General features: G+C 29.5%; 1 protein-coding gene across 1 annotated transcript; it reads right to left on the bottom strand.

Annotated features, from left to right (window-relative positions):
• Positions 1–1,902: 1,902 nt before the first annotated feature.
• On the bottom strand, positions 1,903–3,388 carry LOC114392663 (protein BIG GRAIN 1-like B). Its single transcript, XM_028353872.1, has one exon. It carries the CDS (start codon positions 3,285–3,287, stop codon positions 2,028–2,030), a length of 1,260 nt encoding a protein of 419 aa, XP_028209673.1. The 5' UTR covers positions 3,288–3,388; the 3' UTR covers positions 1,903–2,027.
• Between the last annotated feature and the right edge of the window lie 19,542 nt (positions 3,389–22,930).

Here is a 22,930-nt window from a genome sequence, read left to right as displayed (position 1 = left end):
CTTATCTCAAGGACGCATGATTGTAGCAGTACTGAACACTGAAATTTCTGGCGTAAACAAAGTTGTGACCACACAGTCTTGTCTTGTTCGGCGGTGATTAATCATCCTCTTAATACCCACCATAATAATTGCCTACTTTACTGCACACAGTGCCTTCAAATTTTCTGCCGAATTTGTAGCAAGTACCTACTAGTGCCCTAAACAGACCACATACTAACTGCAATCTTGCCTACTTCACTCTTCATCTTCCGTTCCTTCCACTCATCATAAGCTTATTTTCAACGTTACATTAACACCGTATAGTATAAACTTCAACCCAAGATCACATTAGTACATGCATAAGTTTTAATTTCAACAATGGACCCCAACATCATAACTACTCATCTCGGACTTTTTTTATTCAGATAAAATAAACTATACAATGATCATATAACACATATTTAGGTCATCACTCATATATAAATCATTAAAATATAAAAAATACAAATAATTATGTACACATTTATTCACTTTCATAATAATTATTTTAAGAAATTATATCAATAGTAGTTTTTTATAAAGAAAAAAATTATCCTAAGTTAAAGATCATCAATTTTTCAATTCACTGAATTCGAAATTAATCTTTCTCACAATAAATAATTACTGCTTACTCAAAGGAATCTTGTCAAAAAAAAATTAAACACTTATTTATTTACATATAAATATAACAAAACTTTAAATTAATGCGTCAATTCATGAGTTAATTATTTCCATTTATGGATGTAAAATGTCTTATACTAATCATGCATAAGTGTTACGCATGTTATTTATCTATTTTATCACGTCATATATCTTATCTCTTTGTATCTTCTACTATATCTTTGACTGAAAGTGTAGATTAGCATTAAATGTTAATATTATTCTTTTAATTTTCTGCTCTAAAAAGGGAAGCCTTTAACAGTCTAGCTCAATCTGCAAGCTACGGTGGTTAATTAATTAATACAATACAAACTACAAAGCTAAAAAATTGGAGTTCTAGAGAAGAAGGATAAGAAATAAAGAAAGAGGAGAGAAAGCAAAAGCTTTAGTCTTCGATCACTTTCTCTATTCCCATGGGCGAAGATCTGCCTTTCCCTTTACCATCACATTCACACCCCTCTCTCACACCTTGCTTGTGATTACCATCTCGAATCTCTCATTTTCCCTCTCTTCTTTTTTCCCCTTTCTTTTTTCCTCATCCTCCATCAAACTACTAAGAGCTAGATCGTGATCAAGAATTTACGAATCCCCACCTCTTTTCTTTTTTTCAGAAAACCAAGCACCCTACTCTCTACTACTCGCTTTCATAAAAACAGTTCTTTCTATCGTTTTCTTAGATCGTTCAACAAAACACTGCCACATTCTATGGCAGTTACGTACATACATACACAATACACATGTACCCACATACGTACAAGGAAAAAAAAAGTTATATTTTTACATAAAACAGAGAATCTATGTGCTTCTGGCTTCATCTTAGATCGGCTTTGTTCTCACGCCACAAAATTTAGCAAAATTAAAAAGTGAAACAGCTAAAATTACACACTTTACATCAATTTGGTTTTGTAAAACTGTACTCCTAACCCCAAAAAGTCTATTAGCAATTGCAAAGCCTATTAATTGTGTGAACATTAATTAAGCTTTCCCAACGGATACCTACAATCATGTCAAGCTAAAATCAAATAGGTATTATTATGTTTATATGATCCGACCATGATATTATAGGGTTAGTAAATAATTTCTCACTTAAACATATAGTTTAAGCATATAATTTGTGGATTGATTTTCAATTGTAAGGATATTTGTTAAGAGAAATCAATTCTTAAAATATTATTAGTGTCCAACTCTCGAGCGAAGGATATCTTAGACAACAACAACAAAAAATATTTGATCAAAATCATTTTATTAATTTACCCAATATTGATAATCATACATAATTAACAAAACCACTTAAAAAAAGTGGGGGAAAAAACTCAAAAATGGTTCTGTACGTATATTGAACAGAATTATTACACTATGAGGCCATTGGCAATGGCGCGGTTAGTACTAACATGAGTAGTTTCATACACCGGAAGCTCCTCACTATACCTATCACTTCCAAACACAGCCAAATGATCAAGCTCGAAGAGATCCGAGCTCGCATAACTCGATGCATCATCGTCGTCATCGTTATCATCAACATCAACGTTAGTAGTCCTTAAAGACAAGTCCTTCAAGACCAATTTATCATTGCTCTTAATCTTGGGGTTGTGTCGGTTATTGTACTCTCTTAAGAACTCTCTAGAAGCTTCTTTCTCTTCGCACAAGCGTTTGTGCCCACAGGGTCTGCTATCTTCACCCACGATCACACTCACTGGGTAGAAACGCACCGTTCTCTTCACCCCATTGCGCAACCTGTCCCTTTCGGAAGACATGGTCTTGCTCAAGCAAGAACGTGAAAACGAAGAAGCAGAGGAACACGTGGAAGAATAATAACATGAAGAAGAAGAAGGAGTATTCACTTCGCCGCACGTGCGGGAACTTGTAGAAGTAGTAGTGGTGGTGGTTTTCTTCGTGTTGGCGAAGAGCGAGTTGAGGAAACTCGTGACCCTGCCGCCAGGGGAAATAGGTTGTTTCACTTTTTTAAGGTTGTTGTAAATCTTTAAGGCCCTCGACTTGGATTTGATCATTAAGGCCTCTTCTTCTTCGTCACAAGCCGTCACCTGTCTGTGTCCGTGTCTGATTTGTTTATGATCTTCTGACACGGACAGATGACGACGGCTTGTGATGCAGAATTGGGAATGCGCGTGTTCCGACGATCTATGGGAGGAGGTTCGACAGAAACTGTCGAAGATGCGCATTCCCTGTTTCTCGGAACGGAATGAAGCGCTTCCTCCTCCTCCGCGCCCCACCTGTGGCGCGAAACACGAGGCGCGTGAGATGGATTCGGTGTCGGAGGAGGAGAATCCAAGGCTGGAGGAATCTGTGGAGGAAATCGAAGTGGAGCTGAAGAACATGACATCCTCGTCGCGGTGCAGATGTTTTCTGTTGTTGTTTTTCGCGCCGCCGACAATTTTTCTGTCTCCAGCGTCCATGGATTTCGAATCGCTTCTGTTGTGTCTCTTGCTACTGCTCATAGTAGTGTGTCTGTAGAACTTTGTTTCGCCGTTTTTTCTTTCACCCTCGTCGATGGAACGATAAATTTGGTCGAGGAGAGTGGAAGAGAAAGAGGGAGTTAGAAACTGTTTATCATCTCTCTGTGGCTTCTCTAAATTGTACATGATTGGCATGCAATAATTGGAAACAAGGAAACTATGGAAATTGTGAAAAGCTTAAGGTAGTTAAATTTGGTGTGATTGAAGAAAATTGAGGAAGAGGTAGTAGTGTTTGAGAATCGGAGTTAGAATGAGAGAGGGAGGGAGGGGACTTTATAAAGGGTTGTTGTGAGTGAGTGAGTGGCGTCACGCGCGTGAGTGTACGTTGTCGTTGGCAAAAGCAAATATGACAGTTTGGCATGTGCTGATGTGGCAACCAACTTGACTCGTTTCTTCCATTATTACTCTTGCTTTTTCCTTTGATCGCTCCATAAATTCGATTTTGTAGCCGTTGATCGAGTTTGAAGAACTGTGAAAATCTGGTTTCTGATGTGGGGAGGTGCATGTGGCTCAAGATGTACATTTTGGAGTTAATGTTTTAACTTACTAAATTTATGTTTCACGTCTATGTAAAAAACAAGAAGGGCGACACATTATTTTGAAAAAAAAAATAATTATGAATCTAAAATATAAAATTTATATTATAATTTGATAACAAATTATTCTATAACATGTTTGTTAGATTTGTAATTATCTTAAAAATCGTATCCAATGTGATTTGTTATTAAATGATAATATAAAGTAAGATAATTTCTAAAGTTCCTTTTATTTCTAAATATTTTGTTCATTTTTTTTGTCAATTTTAAAAAAAAATCTATTTTTTGTCTCTTTAATTTTGAAATATCATTTTTCAATGGAGCAATAATGTATAAACATTCACTTATTTTAAATATCTTACTAATATCTCATTTTCCTCTATCTATTTTTTCTAATAATATCGTAAATCTTATAATTTTTATATTTTCTCTCTTTAGGTGTCTTATAACATAATGGGTATTCATGAAACATTTTTCTTTCCAATGAGGATGAGTGTGACTTTCTTGTCAAAGCTTGTGATAGAGATAATAAGGTTATGGTGTCGTTCTCCTCTTCTCAAGTAATGGTGTTCTCAACCTTCAATGTGGTGATATTGATGTTTTATTTAGTCGTGGTTTGAGAACCACTTCAAATTCTTAGCATGTGATGGTTTTGATTTTCAAATGATGTTGGTTTTCACTCTTCAATCTTTTCATGGTGATTGATATTTACTCGATTGTGTATCTTGGTAATATTACATTTCAAGTCATCATAGATTTAGGATTTCGAGTATTCTTCAAAAGTCTCGATAGTTTTGAGCCTTCATTATTTAGAATTTATGAGCATACAGATTGTGGGATTTTTTGTGTGTTTATATATGTTGTTCAATCTCAATTGTTAACTTTTGTCAATGGTGGTTAAGAATTATATATTGTGAGTTTCAGCCAAGAAGGACTAAGCATTGTGATCTTTTTTGTTTTTGTCTAGAGTCGATAAGCATCATAATTTAACTCTTGTTCTTGATGGTTAATCTTAAGTTTCTTTTATCATTTAGGTGGTTAAGGATATTTGTTTTTATTAAGTAGTTAAGTCTTATTAAGTTGTGTTTAATTTTTGCTCAATAGTTAAGCATTTGTGTATTAATTGATCTTTTATTTGTTTTATACACTGCCATACCTTTAAGTTGATGCATTTCGTGTATTCTTAATTGTATTTCTTTTTTTTATTATATGTCCTTATATTGTTCATCCCATCCCAAGCTAGAAGTGTTGAAAATACCTTTCAATTTGAAGTGGGATAATGGCTTGAATAATCATTTTGTACTTACCTCTCTCATTTTTAATATACACATTCTATTTTTTAATTGTATTTTTTTCTCAATTCCCTACTTTGAACTATGAGTTCTAACACAAATTATTTACAATAATAATTAATGTACAACCTATTTAAATTTAGGTCACTAACTAGGATCGGCTTATAGTGATGGGATTAAATAGTTTGTATAAAGTCATATGTTCTCACTTCATTGTTTTAATATATAAAAGTTTACATTTTTACATTGTTGAGTTAATCAATGTTGAATAGAAATTTTTAGCAAGGTTTACGTGATGACCATCAATATTTTAAAATAATTCATAACCAACATCGAATAATTAAAAACAACTTATAAATTCTTGCTTTTACAGATTATAACTTATAAATTTTATGATTTAATTATTATGATTAGCATTTTTTGTGCAAAAACATAATTTTAATCTCTTTATTTTTTTAATCCGTGATTTTTTAATTTTTAATTGAAACATTTTATTTTTTACTTTTATCAAATTTTTTATTTTAGTTCTCTCATTTAATTTTAATTGAGACATTTTATTTTTCATGTTAAAAAAATTACATTTTTAGTTCCCTTGACCAATTTTAGTAATTTTGTAATTTTTTTAAAATTAAGCATATTAACAATTAAATAATTAAAAAATCATTTGTTATGTGACTAATAAATATGTAAGTTGACATAATTTTTTTTTAAAAGTGGTGGATAATATGTTTTAATTAAAAAATGGGAACTAAAATTTTTACAAATTTTAAAAAATAGGAGATGAAATGTCAATTAAAAAAAAGAAGATCAAATTTACGAATTTGAGAAAATAGAAAGATATAATTTAGCTTTTTTTCACAGCTATAAAAGTGGTACAATATGTGAAGATGAGCTTCTTCTCGTGCATTATAAAACATTAAAACATAATATAGTTGTTAGTAAACGGTGTTGAGTGGAAAATTTTGTCTCTATTTTATATAGAAAATAGAGATTAAATAGTTGGATTATTGTATCCCAAGGGTGAATAGATCAAGAACTACTGTGGTAGTGGAGGATTGAAAATCATTTTCATGGTAACGCGAATAATTTTATTTATTTTTGTATTTACATATTATTTTAATCACATTTTTTTCAAAACAACTAATATAACATTTTATAAGTCTCTCACTTAATATTAACTCTTCTTAGTAGTAGAAAATTTTAAAAACATTACTTTTCTTTAATGCAACTTTACTCGCCCCAAAATTAATTTCGAGAGCGGAAATTTTAGCCAAACAATAAATGATACTGTTAGAACTGTAGCAACAACTATTCAAGCATAACAACCTATACAAGAATATCATTATAAATTTAAATTATAATTATCATTTTAACCTAGTAAATACTACAACATGCTCACCAAGATGACGTAGGCTGATGAAGAATGAGAGTATATATATATATATATATATATATAGTCAGCATATATCTGCAAGTTGGTGACAAAATAAATGTGACGAGAGACTCCTTTTGTGCAACCACCATGTCATGTACCAGATTCTTAATAAATAGCAAGGTGTTTATGTATGATAATCGAAAAGATACATATAATGGATATACACGCAGGTATATGTCACACCAATATTGTCAAAATTTATGATGGGAATTGAAAGTCCTTTCTCCTTTGGTTCACATGTGGAGTTCCGAAACATAGCTAGAGGTGGTGAGTGTACGTGAGACGGATTGAGATAAATTAAATTTTGTCTTTACTTCACCTCAAATTCAGTTATTTAAACTTGAACTTATCTAATCCAAATCAAGAAATGTGATATAAGAAAAAGATTTGTTAATTTAATATATTAATTTTAATATTGTGTATAGTTAAATCATAAAATAAATATGAAACTTAAATTATTTATAGCATATTTTACTATATATATATTTCAAAATATATAATATCATATACAAATATTATCAATTACATAAAAAAAATTATTGTTAATATATAAGGCTTAAATATGTTTTTGTCTCTGATATATACTTAATTTTTGTATTTGTTTTTTGATAAAATTTTTCTTTGAATTGGATTCCTAATATTTGAAAAGTTTTGTCTGAATTTTCTACCGTTAATCAAGATCTATTAATTACTCACGTGTTTGTTAATTGAACACGTTGACATGCGACATGTGATGTCATGTGTATTTGTTGTTGAGTGAGATTACATATAGGAAATTTTTATTAAAAAAATTATTTCTACATCGTTTAGATTTAGGTTAAAAAAAACTTTAAAAAAAATATCATCTTCTTCCTTGACCTTGTTTCCGTCCTCTTCCTCCTCGGCCTGGGGCCTCCTCTTACATAGAAATTTTCATTTAAATAACGAAAGCAAAAAAATCCCTCACATCCACTTATAAGAAGCCATAGCTTTGACAAATATATATATATATATATATACTATCAAATTGAGATAACATAAAGTATAACTCAAATTCACCATCATAATAAATCGAGTGTGATTTTAAAGTCCAAACCTATTAAAAACCAAATTGAGACTACCAAATTAATGAGGGGCTCTTTTTCTTGCTTTATAGGTAAGTTGTGGAGATGGAATAGCCATAGAAGTTGTAAATTTTACATCATTTTGGTCATTTATCCATTTCTCTTCACTTAATAATGAGATGCAAGGTTTGGTCTTTGGTAAAGAGCAAACCATGAGCTATAGTTACCTAGCATGTTGATCATACTCATGGGATGTTTGTTACATACATTGAGAATGTCACATCAAGCCGAGCAATGGTTAAGAATATGTTGAACCTGTTTTTTTTTTTTCCTTTTTAAAATCTTGAAAGTTAATTTTAAAATTAATAAAATTAAGATTAATATCATAAAAATAAAAATGAAGCTACTATCATCTAAAAACTATTTTCTAAAAAAATCATCTAGAAATTATCGCATATCTTACTCAAATTAGCTGCTAATATGCAACCTAATTAAGATTCACTATGTTTAGTCTTAAATGTCATTGTTAGAAGCATTTTTTTTTCAAGTAATAATGCATAAATGCTTTATTACTTTAGACATATTTATTGTTGTCTCTTTTTCTTCCTATCATATCATAAATATTATCATATCTATATTTTTCTCTTTTTTTTTCTTTCTCTAAGTGTTAAATAACATAATGAGTGTTTATGAAACATTTTTCTTTCAAGAAAGCTAACAAGACCGATTCCCATTGCTAAATTGCTTATAGTTGCCTTAAACACATTCTTTGCCTCACCATACCATCACCACACTTATCATAATTGAGCCCAATTAACTACTTAATTTATGTGTAGAACTAATCCAGAAAATATATAAATTTTAACAAATTCATAATTTATTAGGCGCATGCATATATATAACATTAGTGTTATTAATTTTATGAAAAATACTACAAGAGATTAATGACTATACACTAATGATGCAAAATAATTTTATATCACTATCTAATCACAAATCACTGTTTAAATAATTATAAGATGATTATCTTAAAAATTAATAAATTTATTGATAAGTTGTGATTGGATGATTATACAAATTTTTTTACAAATATACAACCATTTTTCTCATACTAGAATAGATTTTTTTTCTACTTGTTCCTCTAAAGTACAACACACTTTAATTGAATTAAATTTCAATTATTATGAATTTCAACGGTTAATTTTAATAGCTTAAGATAGTAGAGGGAATTTGAATGTGAACAAATTGCCAAATATGATTTAGTTACTGAAATCCACAGACTTGATGAACTGCAATATCGTTTTCATTAATTATTAAATGTGCCACGAGTGACTTTCAAAAAGAAATAGAAGAAGGATTAAGCCCCAATGTGCCACGGATGACTTTGATTCCTATTTCTTCGGTTGGAGTCCAGTTTTAAATAGGTGCGATAAATGAAAATAGATGCATGTTGTCAACATGGTAGACAACGTTAAAAAGAAAGATGAGTGTACAATCATTTATTCAAATTACAATTAATGGTTCAAAAATTTATTGACAAACACGTTCATAATTAATAATTAATGTCTACCAGTATCACAAGGATTGTTTTTGCTAAGATATTTAAGCAAAAAAAAAAAACATTTACAGCTGATCACCGGGTAAGATCATATTTGCAAATTTTTTTTATTCTAGTATCTTCCGAAAAAAAAAATTCTACTTAAATAAGATATAATTGTTATGAGCAACCAAATTTTTATTTTAAGTACTTAACACAGATTTAAATTAAAAATCATAGATTAAGTTGAAATAATTTCTTTTCAATTAATATATTATTTGAAATTCGTTTGATAATAATAATAACATTGTATATATATTTAAAATAAGCTTAATTGCACATTTTTCTCGCTTGCAATATGATTTCGTGAATTTTGTTATAACGATTTTTTTTCCACGTTTATTTATTTTTTAAAATTTTTATAAATTTTACCTTAGTTAGTTGAATGTTTTTTGTGAATGTTGAATGATAACATGACATTTATGACTATTAACGTGATAATATACATGACACTCATATGGACCGTTCACATGACATTGTTGTCTTGACATGTAATTAGAAATAAAATATGCAAAATATTGAAAGTAAAAGGACAAAATGTGTAAAATAAAATAAACTATTAAAATGATAAAAATATTATAGGTGGAAATAGAACTCTTGCTCCTTTACTATTCCATTCCTACCAAAGCAACTAAGTCATTTGACTTATTTATATGATAAATAAAAATTATTTTATATATACTACTGCTGTTGTATTTGTTAATTGCACATTTAGTGTCTCAATATTTGAATATAATTTTATTTAATATTATTTTTTATTTAAAAATAAAAATAATCTTAAAAAATATTTCTCATATTTCTCATGTAATAAATTAACATTTATGATATTTTTAAAATGCAAATTTTAGCCGCTAAAAAATAAAAATCAATTTATGATGGTTAAAACCATCACAAAATACTAATTTATTACGTGATGGATTAAAAAGTAATTTATCAAAATTAAGGAACTAAAAAAATTATTTTTAAATTTAATGGACTAAAAATATACATATCAAATTCAGGAAATAAAACACTAATTAAGTTTTTTTATTGGTGGAAAAGCTTGTTTAAAAGTATTAGTAGTGCTTGATAAAAAAATCTTTTTTATTAGCTTATAACATTTTGTTGAGACGCTTACTTCTATATCTAGTTTATTATATTTTATTTTTTATGCTTAAAATAATTATTTACCATTTTTACATAAGATGGAGTTTTATTATTTTTTTGGGTATTAACTTTTGAATATTTTTTTATATTACACTATTTATCATTGACATTTTTTTAGACATTTTTGCAAGTAGCATTCTCGATCTTTCCATATCCAAATAGGACATGGGTGGGAGGATGTGTTTAACCATGTCGTTACAAAAAGTTCTTGAGATGATGAAAACACTCCCCTTCACCCATCCCACTTATGTATAAAGCTCAATTAGGGGTCAATGGGGCATTACCATGAGAGCTACGAAACTCATTCCATGTAGAATTGTTAGAAACATACGAGAAAATATTGGGGTCGATCATATATTTGGTTTCCCATCTAAGAAACCCTCCCAACTGACAAATTTAGTTAAGTTAATTATTGTGCGCGTGGATGTGATCGATAATAGGCCAATTCATATTTATTGCCACCTTCATCATAACAAAGCAATTGTATTCACCTGATTAATTTTGATAAGGTGACGACACTTGTTGGGTGTATCTAGTAAATGTAGATATGAAAAGCAAAAACCAATGTCTAAGCAAATTGAGAATGATATATCGAACTTATATTAAGATCCAACAAACCCCACCACCATGCCATTAGGTCTATGCAAATCAAGGATTTGCCCCTATAACACTAGTCAAGGTCACGTGTCATCCAATATTTGGTTTCCTCTATGTTCATTAGCCTCAAGACATTAATATGATATGCACAACATCCATGACCCATTGTGTGCCCTATTTTGAAGGGAAAGAATGGGATTGATATAGAAAGGTCCTTGATTTGGTCTGTGAATTCAGATGCAAGGGGTGTGATGGCCAATTTGAATTGTGGTGAAGATGTTACAAAAATGGTCCAAAGATGGCAATAGGTGAGGCTGGCTTCCACCAACAATTAGACAATGATCTTATGTACTTTCGACGTCTGATGGGAATTGATCTTCATGAGTATTTAATATTTGGTAGGGTCATGAGTGCTGAAGATATATAACAATATATATGGAGTCAAAGATGGAGAAATTTGATGGACTTCATTATTAAATAGAAAATATTTTTCATTGAGTAATTGATGAGTTAGCAAAGCAAGAAATTGTGTGGCAAAAGGAAAACATTGTTGTTTCTCAGCACGAGACCCACACAACCTCAATCATTTATTCAGGTTCCTGTTAGAAATTGCCAAGAAATATCCAACAAGAAATTTGGAGGCCACACTCCATCTGCGTCTACCAATTTATAAATGCCACTAGTAAAAGCTAAATCAAAAGATTAAAAATTGTATAAGAATATATATATATATATATATATATATATATATATATATATATATATATTGAATTTGATCAAATTTTACAATCTGATATAAATTGAACTTATATATGCACATATAATTTTATTTATAAAATTATCTTACACCACTCATTTGTATGAGTAGATATTTATTAAATTATTAGGCTAATATGTTTTTATTCGAAGCATGGCACACTAAATGTGAGTGCACATCTCCTAATAGCAATTCAAATATTGATTCATATCGTGAGAGACTAACTCTTTCACTAAATTCAACTCCTATGGGTAAATCTATCTATTTTTAAAGTTAAGCTAGCAAATTTGATCTCACACTCAAGTTTGTTTGACATAAAAGTTTCACATTCTTATTTAATTTATAATATAAATCTTTATAAATTAATTAATTAAATTATTTAGTTTCATCTTGATAGAAATAATTATTGATCAGATTTTATTTATCTCTCAATAGAATTTTGAATTAGTTAGAGTCTCTTTAATGTTTCTGGTGAATAAAAAGGTTAAAATAAAAATAAATAAATAAATATTTAAAACACTTTTCAAGCATTTAAATATGATCTCATAACCTACATTTATAATTATTTCTCATTTCTCACCGTAAAATAAATTCTCATTTGATAAAAATATGCTATAATTTTCATAAAAATCTTGTTAGTTGTTCAATCATTATTTTTGCTTCTTGTTTTTTTACGATATTATTATTGGTTTCTTAAAACATACATGGTTGTGTATCCATTTAATCATGTACTTGCAAGCTTGGGATATAATTAAGTGTGCTCATTGTGATCAAAAGTGCTCACACGGATCTTTTGATCATTCTGTTTCAAAAAGTGCTATGTTAATCCTAACCCAATAATATATTAATAGGAATTGAACCTCAATTCGTTATAGCATTGACCTTTTCTTTTTGCTGAATAGCATTGACATTTTATGTGTTAGAAAAAATTCAGGTGTCATTATTATGTTCTATATTTATCGAAGCAAAAGCAGCGAAACTTAAGCTGATCAATTAAGAGCTTATATTTGATGTATTTATTCCTCTTTATGGGTATTCTTTATTTTATAATTTATATAGTTAAATTAATTTTCTTAGACATAGTTTATATTTGACAAAAATTAATCTATTTAAAATTATATTTATATTTAAATTTTAATATATTTTTTTTGTGTATAATCAATAATGACAACAAACCTAAAAGTAAAACATTGTGCATACTAGTAAAATTGTATATATTAGTTTAATAAATAATTTAATGATAGAAACTATTGATGTAATATACTATATATATAAAATCATAAAATGTTAGTACAACATATTATATTATTAATATAGATTTATAATATTTATGTTTTCTATTATTATGATAAAAAATCATTTAAAACAAATTAATAATATGAAACTTTCTATATTATTATTTATTTATAATATTTATATTTGCAATTATTTTTAATAAAGAATTTATTTAAAATACTTTGACAGTATGGAATTTTCTATATTATTACTTAATTACAAATTGTTACGTAATTAAATATTTATTCTAAATTTTATGTATAAAATAATTTTTAATCAATTGACAATAACAACATGTGAAAAATAAACACATACCTCTTCCACTCTAGTGAACTAGGTCTAGGACCAAAGGACCACTATTTAGCACGTGAAGTGGTAAACCATTTACTGTGTACATGGCTCTGAAACATGATGTTATAAGATACGACGTATATATACCTTTGACTCGAATATACTTGGACCACGTTGGCACGTGAAGTCATTAGGCATTTACTGTATAAATGGCATGGCTTCGACACGTGGTCTTACAAGGAAACGAGATGACCCCCCTATAGAGTAGCTTTCTCGATCATGTTTAATATTTTTGGACAAATCATATATCCCTTTCCATTACCTTCTCTAATCCTATCATCAAAATTAAAATGTTACAATAATTTTTTAAATATGAAGAACTATCCAGATATCGCCTTATATCTTAGGGTTTTTTTTTTTTTCTTATAGTATATGTTCGTATGTTATGCCATTATCCCCAGAAAAATACTATATATATATAAAATATTTTTTAATCAATGTGTGTTCTTTTCTACAAAAGTAAAAATCTTTATATGTTATAATTTTAGAGTTCTTAAAATATCTTTAAAGATATAATGTACTAATATATTATTTCTAAAGAATAAAGTGAGTCATATTAATTATATTATATAGATATTGAGAGAATTAGAAAAAACACTTATCATATACGATCACAAAAACTCTTTTATGTATTTTTTCGTAATAATTATTTTATTTTATTTCCAGTATAGTCCGATGGACGATGGTATTCAGGTTTTGAGAAAAAAAAAATAGAATACAAAATAGTAGTTTTTATAAATTAACACTAAATGATTGATAATTAATATCCAAAAGCATAATCATATAACTATTCACTATTCATGGTATTTTTTATTTCTTAAAATATATTTTTATATGATAAATAAAAGACTAATGTTTTAAAATAGTTAGTCGTTATAGTGGCGAACTGGAGATCACTACAATAAATTTGACTTGTAGTGATGGAAAAGATTTGTCACTAGAAATTAATAATCCATAAATAAATGTATGTTTGACATTGACCTGTTGATAATTTTGGCTCAAATTGAGGAGTCTTGTAGTGATGGATATATTAGTTTATGACTAATTGTGTATATGCTTTATCTACAGACGCACTTTTTCCTACACTTGCATTCGTCTGGCTAGTGTTTGGACCAAAACGTGGTTAGTGTTGGAATGCACCACATCAATATTTGATTCTCCAGGAGAGTTTTGCCAAAGCAACACCCAAAATTGCAGAAACCCAAATTGTTTTAATTGTATAAAAACAAATCTCATATCTCTCTCATTTTCTCACCACGGTTACAGGGAAAGGAGTCTCTTAAAAAAAATTGTATGTCTCACCACTCTCCCACAAATGAAAATTTAAATCCAAATTTAACTAATAATTTCATACTAGCCTCTCATGTCACAATAATCTTATAAGCACAAAATAATGTTTTGTTTCAGCACATATGTCAAATACAAGAATCTAGCAACTCCCATAAATTTTTGGCCGTTGGATTATTTTATAAAAGTCTAGCGTGAGTTTCGTTTAACATTGGAAGGCGCACAAACAATCTTTGAATCAAATGTTATCAATTTCTACTTCATACAAAATATGCATAGGAATGTGTACCATTCAATTTAAGATTAAACCAAACACACACCTAATCTCTTTCAAAACTCACTCTTAGCTGACACCAGGATTGATAATAATTGCTCCATTACTTGGTGTAGAATTAAGCTGGACTCTGGAGAGTGTAATTGGCCCAAAAAGAACTACGCACCTAAAAGAGCAATTGGGTCCTGCAGTTTTGTAAAGCCCAAAAGAGAACCAAAAATTAAACCCACTAATCTAATGATAACCCCATATTAGTTAATACTATTTCAATTGTTTAGTTATTTAATCGAACCTAACATTCTCTTAATTAATTACTTAATTTACCTATCAACTATAGTCTATACAGACATAAAATTACTAAGGCTTTATTTATTAATATTTTAAATATTTAAACTTAAAATTTTCATTTTTAATTCACACACAAAATTGTAATTATCTATAATATTTTTTTAAAACTAATTAATGATATGTTCTATTTATTATTTTAGCTTAATTAATATATAATCGTAAAACTATTATGTAAAATAAAATAGTACTTTATTTATTTATGTAAATAGAGAAATATAAATTAGAAGATTTCAAAGTAATGTTTGCTATAAGTTTTAATCTTATACACCAATTTTAGTTTTTTCAGTTTATAAAATCTTCTCTAAATTTAGATAAGTGTTCTTTCAAATTCTTATTTTATAAAAATATAATTTTAAGCACAATCGTAAATTCAATAATACTACTTATTATTAAAATGATATTGTATTTTCATATTAGATAAATTGAAAAATACAGGATGTTACACATTGCTCTCACAAATAAAATATACATATAAATATAAATAAGCATTATTGTTTTCTTACTATTTCAAAAGCAATCATGAATTGTGTTACTGACAAGCCTGCATTGACATTTAATATAAAAAATAATAATTAATTATTTGTACATTGTGATAGTTTAATCAATATATCATGTTCATTCACCTCTGGTTATATAGGCTATATCATGATCTTTTAAATCTAAATATAATAACTATTTCCTTTCTTTTATATACTTGTAGTTTATACAACCAAAAGGTAAGAGCCAAATTTGGTTCTCATAAAATACACTTTAAGAGAAGAATTAGAAGCCTAAAAACTTATATAAAAAGGTTTATTTATGTTATTGTTGAGGAGAAAAGCAAATTATTACATACCTCTCATAGCATAGAGTATTTGTCTAAAAGCACACAACTATATAAAAAAAAAACTAAAAAGTTGAAATGTTTAACCCAAAAAATAAATTTTAATAAACTTAAGAATAATTTCTTTAAAATGTTTATGTATTGTTACATAAGAATTGCAATGAGTAAACTTTTTCAAACAAGTGAATGATTTTAAATATGCTTAAATACATTTTTTATTTATGTAATTTTGTATTTTTTTATTTTTATTCTTGTAATTTTTGTTTTGTTTTAGTACTTGTAAAATATGTTTATTTTCTTTAAAGTGTTTTAAATAATGTTTTTTTCTGTTTAAATTTTTTACTGTTTAAAACGTTATTTAAAGTATTTTAAGGACTAAATAATTACATTTTATAAAGACTTAAAAAAAATTTGGGAACAAAAATAAAAAAAAAACATTAAATTAAAGAAATCAAAAATATATTTACACCTTTTAAATATTACTAAATAATTAATGTTATGACCTTTGCAACATCTACCACTCTGGTAAAATCTTTAAGAATTTGCACGCCTTGAAGAGTGAGCATTCTACTAGGTACCTCTAGATACTCTAGAAGAGGACATCCAAAGACCCTTGGCAATTACATCGTTGGATTTATAATGCTTAGTGAGTAAAATAAAGCACAAAAAAATAGGATAATTCAGGAAGACAGGAATAATTAAGGAAATCAGACTAATTAAGGAAAACATGACTGATTCCAAGAGAGAAGAATCCAAAAAGCATAATAATTAGTGCAAAAATCCCGTTAATCTGCACCTATAAAAGAAGAAAGAAGAAGGAAAAGACACACAAAAATTCCAAGAGAATACAATTTCTTATAAAAGGCAAAAGATAAAAGAAGGAGAAGCAAACATTGAGAGTCATTATTTCGCTTCATTCCCTTTCTTATCTTTCCCCCTGTTACTAAATATTCATCGCTTGTAATTGTAAAGCCTCCATGACAATGAGAGGCTAAACCCTCTTTCTTAGAAATATGGCAGCAAATTACTCTTAATGTAATTTCTCTTCCTAACTATTTATGAATATTATATTTGCATTATCTTTTCATGTGCTTAATATTATTGCTTGTGACTTGATCACCCATTTGCATGGTAAGTTTTAGGGGTAGCATTGGGAAATATTATTTTCTAATAGAACTGAGAAAGAGTATCTAAATAAAGTCATCACTAGGGATATGTTTATATTTGTTTAGCCGGTTATACATCTTTATTCTTAATGTAATTTATTATTTTAGCTCTGCAAAGGAATTTAGGAAAGAAAATAGATAAATTATGCTCTTTCATACGGGGGACCAAAGTTAGAGTATACTAATAGATGTAGATGTAAATTAAAATAATTATAAATAGAGAAAAATCATTAAGATTACATCAAAGAGTAGCTCTGGTAAGCTAAGTTCCCAACATTCTCATATTTTGAATTTCCTTTTACAATAATATTGGATTTTCTCATCTTTTCTGTCTTTAATTAATTAATTTAAATTCTTGTTTAATTTCTCCTCTTGTTTGATTTAGTTTTCTGTCAATTTAAATTATTTTTTTCTCATAACCTTTTCAAGTCAATTTTCTTTAACTTCTTTTATTAATAAAATATTCATCTACCTAAGTACAAACAAAGTCCCTTTGGATTTGACACTCCAACTTCCATTTTAACTTTACTACTTAGGACGCATTGGTGCACTTGTCAATTCATCAACAATATGTCAACAAAACTGATCACAATAACATGAAAAAGTACAAACGTAATAACTCACGTGCTGTTCCTTATAATCCTTCTTTCAAGAAAAAAAAGAGTCTGTTTTGTTTGTGGGAAGCTAGGACATTTTGCTCCTCAGTGCAAGTACAAAGTTGTGAGAAATGACAATCCTCCTAAGCCTAGGGCTAAGGAGATGACATTATTGTTGTGGTCATTTCTCAAGTGAATGTTGTCACCAATATAAACAAATGGGTGGTAGACTCTGGGACTACCAGGCACATTTGTGCTAATAAGAGTATGTTTACCTCCTACACTATTGTGGGGGATCGAGAAGAACAAGTTTATCTAGGTGATTCGAGAACTACTCCGGTTCAAGGAAAGGGAAAATTTCTTCTCAAGTTCACATATAGGAAAACATTGGCTTTGAATTATGTGCTACATGTTCCCTCTATCAGAATTAACCTTGTTTCTGTAGCATTATTGGGAAAGGTTGGTTAAAGATATCCTTTGAGTTTGATAAGATAGTTATGACTAAGAATAATGTATTTGTGGGGAAGGGTTATTGTGATCAGGGTCTCTTTGCACTCAATGTTTCTGAAGTGATTAATGAGAATGCATTTTCTTCTGCTTACTTGATTGATTCTGATGATATATGGCATGCTAGAATAGGACATGCTAATCCAATGTATGTTGTGAAATTGTAATGAATAGGTTTAATTAACACGCTTCATAAACAAAGTAAGAAATGCTAAATATGTGTTGAATCAAAATTAACTAAGAAATCATGTCCTTTTGTACAACGTGAAACTAAATTGCTAGGCTTAATTCATTATGATCTTGATGATTTAAAATAAACTATGACAAGAAGAGGTAAAAGTTATTTTGTAACCTTTATAGATGATTACTCTAGATATACTAAAGTCTATCTAATTAGGCACAAAGATGAAGTGTTTGATATGTTCTCATCTTATAGAGCCGAAGTTGAAAATCAATTGAATAGAAAAATCAAGAGGTTAAGATCCGATAGGGGTGATGAGTACACTTTGTTCAATGACTTTTGTGAAAATGAAGGTATAATTCATGAAGTAACCCCACCATATTCACCCGAGTCAAACAGAGTAGCTAAAAGGAAAAATAGAACCCTCAAGAAAATGATGAATGTTTTACTTGTTAGTTCCTCTGCTCCTAACAACCTTTGGGGAGAAGCCCTTTTGATTGCTTGCTTTTTACAAAATAGAATTCCATATAAGAAAATAGATTTGAGCCCTTATGAGTTATGGAAAGGATATAAATCGAACCTGAAATATCTGAGAGTGTGGGGGTGCCTAGCCAAAGTGATGTTACCCGATCCAAAGAAAAGGAAAATAGGATCTAAGACTTCTAATTGATTGTTTATTGGTTATGCTAAACATAGTGCTGCCTATAGGTTTCTAGTTCTTAAGAGTGACATGATTGAGTGCGACACCATCATGGAGACTAAGAATGCCAAATTCTTTGAGGACATTTTCCCTTTGAGGTCTAGTTCTAGTTCCAGTACCATTTCTAGTCTTGAACAACTAGTTGAAACCTATAGTGAACCTATAAGTGAGGATTTGAGGAGAAGTAAAAGACATAAACAGAGAAATCTTTTGGAGATGACTTTTATACATACCTTATTGAGGACGATCCCTTAAGTTTTTCAGTAGTTATTGGTTCTACAGATGCAAACCTTTGGGAGCAAGCCACTAGGATTAAAATTGATTCTATTAAAAAGAATAATACATAGAGTTTAGTATATGTACCTGAGGGTGCAAATCCTATTGGATGCAAATGGATCTTTAAGAGGAAGTTTAACCCTAATGGGTCTATATATAAGTACAAGGCAAGGTTGGTTGTTAAAGGGTTTACTCAGAAACCGAACATAGATTTTTTTGATACCTTTTCACCTATTACAAGGATTTCCTCCATTAGGATTTTGATAGCCTTAGTTGCAATCCATAAGTTAGTGATTCATCAGATGGATATTAAGACAAATTTCTTGAATGGTGATTTAGAGGAAGAGATATATATGACTCAACCTGATGGGTGTGTGGTGGATGGTCAAGAGAACAAAGATTGCAAAAGCTTTTAAAAGAATAGAAAAACTCTAGATTTAGATACATGGTGAAAACAAATAAAGTTCATCACCTTTAACCTATTCATCATGCTTATAAATCAACCAAATGAAATATCCACAATGGTATGACCTCAACCATGGTTGTAGGGTGTTACATTAGTGTATGTTGGTTTTGCACGATAAAGTCCCTAAAGGGAACACTACACTAATGGTGACAATGGATGAAGAATTAGAGTGACGTTGGTGCAAAATGTATAATAGTTGTCAGTGTGACATGTTCCTAAGTGAGTTGTGTTGTTAGGAATGAAAACAAGTCAAGTTAAACTAGGTTTTGTTAGACCCGAGGCTATTATTGGTAAAAAAAATAAAGTCTAACTAATTGACATTTTTACCTATTATAGGTCTGACTTGGCCTATATAAAAATTTGGTTTGATATGCGAGCTTATTTAACAACCTATTTAAAGTGTAAAAAAAAGGAAAATATTTTTAATCTATAATTTTTTTACAATGAAAAAAGATATGATTAAACAAGTCAGCCTAATAGGTTATTTTTGGAGAAAGAAATGAACCTAGCCCTTTTTACTTAAAAGTAATATTCTCATACTTGAACTGGTTATTGACTCGATTGAGATATTGGGTTACCAGGTCAGGGTCAATCCATTGGTTGAGTCACAAGTTGCTCCTATGACTCAGTCTATATTTAAAAAAAATCAAATTATTTCATAACATGTAAATTTGTACATTTAGGATTTAACATTTAACAAAATTTAACATATTTAGAAGCATAATTAAGAATTTGTTTAGAATTTTGAGCACGCAATATATTTTTTCAAAATTCAGTATACACAACTTAAGTTAGAATTTAAAATATATTATTATAATCATCTACTACCTGTGATTTTTTTTATAAGAGACAAGTTTTAGTGTATTTTATGCTAAAACTTGTGTCTTGTAAAAAGAACCCCAGGGAGTATTTATTAAAACTATCAATGTTGTACACTAACAAACATAATATAATACGCAAACGCAAATTAGGCAAAGAAAAATTGAATGTGACAATAACTTTATCATTTCAAATTTTAAGATGTGGTTATGCTTGGTAAAAAAGTAAGCAAATCTATAAACAAAACAAGTGTAAGGTATAAATTGATTTTTCTAATATGAGTGACATTGTTCAATTGTAAAAAACAAAAAAAAAAAACTAAAAAATACATGACTCGCCGAGTTACTAGTTTGAAGCCAAGTTCTACCAAGTCTGATACATATCTGATCCAATTGGTGCCAGGTTCTTAGGTGAACGGGTTGACCAAACTGGTCCAAGTCGAGTTTGATATGCTTAAAAGGGCTTTCTAGTAGAAAACCTAAATTTGATCTTTTTAATAAGCAAATCAAGTCTTACGTTAACTAGGTTGTAGGTTGTGACACCTTCTACCCTGATATACATATTTATATAATAAAATACATAGAAATGCGGAATAACATAAAATATATTTTATTTTCTAAGTATAAAAGAACTCAATGGCTAAAAAGTTCACATTCACATTAATCATCAAATTAAAAATTTATCAAATAAGGGTATGAAAACATCTCCGGCCCAAAACTAGGCTGTCCAATATTTTTTTCAAAAAGAAAACAAGTTAAGAAGTGGAACAACACATAGTAACATGTTCAGAACATTATGCAAATAATATAAAAACTCATGTCCTAATGTCACATCTTATCAGAGCGTTGTATCTCAGCGTCTTCTATCACAAGATTCTTTAAAGCCAACCACCTAACCATTTGCTTTCACGAACACAAGGTTCAAGATCATTACAAGATCCAAACACAAACAACACACATGGAGTGAGTTATCATATTCCTAAACAAGTAGAGATAACTGAAAGCGTGTGTGCGCGCACACACATACACACATATGTAATATAAGTATAACATGCTCAACTTAGCACAATTCGCATCATTTTACCACTCATTTCGTAACATCACTTGTCCCAAGGATTTAATCACAAAATCACATTTCACACCTTCACATTAATCACATGTTCAGAACAACACATTTCAAGTACAACACAACATCTCACACTCACATAATTCATTACCCATCATCACATAACCAGTCACAATGATCATTACACAGACGCTATGGAACAAACACACTAAGACTTAATCCTATATGCAATGTGGTACAATGTCTGTGAAAAACTTTGTTGGGCACCTAGGAGTACAAGACAAGATAGACCACACACTGGTAAGTCATGTCACTCTCACTAGGTAAAACCATAGGGAGACCAAATAGGGTCACGTTGTTTTGCAAGAATACTCCAACCATGTGGGATTGACATAGACTTAAATAAGCACTCAAATCAGGTGTATTTTCCCCAAAGGCCTAGACTCTGAAAAGTTCGTCAGGGCCTCTCCCTCCTGATTCAGGTCCAACCCAGAAAATATTTTAACACGTAGACTCTATCTATGAACTATACAAAATATACGACACTTCAAATGTTCTCAAAATAATTTTAACTCGTCGTGACTCAAGGTGATTCAAATCGTCGAGTTCCTACAGTGGATCATATCACAATACTCATCGTGCATTAACTCGTCGCCTTTAAAGGGTCTTACAATCGTGTGATTGTATAGTTCATAGCTCACAACTCAATGCACATAACATCTCAATACACGTGTGATCTCATAATTTAACACAAACTCAACTTGTCACTTGCACATAGTTCATCACACTTTCATAATCCCAAGACATCAAGTTATCACGCCTCATGCATCATATACACAGCACATAGTAATAATATTAATATGTTATGTTCATATGACTAATCATCTCATTAAAATAGGCATTTAAAATAATATGTGTTATTGGAGTTTGAACTATGCAATACACGCAACTACTCAATTATTTTCAAAATCATTTTAACTTGTCATGCCTCAAAGTGATTCAACTCGTCAGATTTCCACAATGGATTCCATCACAATACTCATCGTCCTTTAAGGGTTTTACAGTTGTGTGATTGTACAGTTCATAGCTCACAACTCAATGTGTACAAAATTTCAATACACGTGTATCTTACAATTCAACACATACTCAATTTATCACATACACTCAATCTCAATCACAATGTTATAATTCCAACGGAACATGTTATCACGCCTCATGAATCATATAAACATCACACAATA

Source organism: Glycine soja, chromosome 17, assembly GCF_004193775.1.
Source record: "Glycine soja cultivar W05 chromosome 17, ASM419377v2, whole genome shotgun sequence".
Classification (NCBI taxonomy): Eukaryota; Viridiplantae; Streptophyta; class Magnoliopsida; order Fabales; family Fabaceae; genus Glycine; species Glycine soja.
This window is presented reverse-complemented; position numbering and strand designations above follow the sequence as displayed.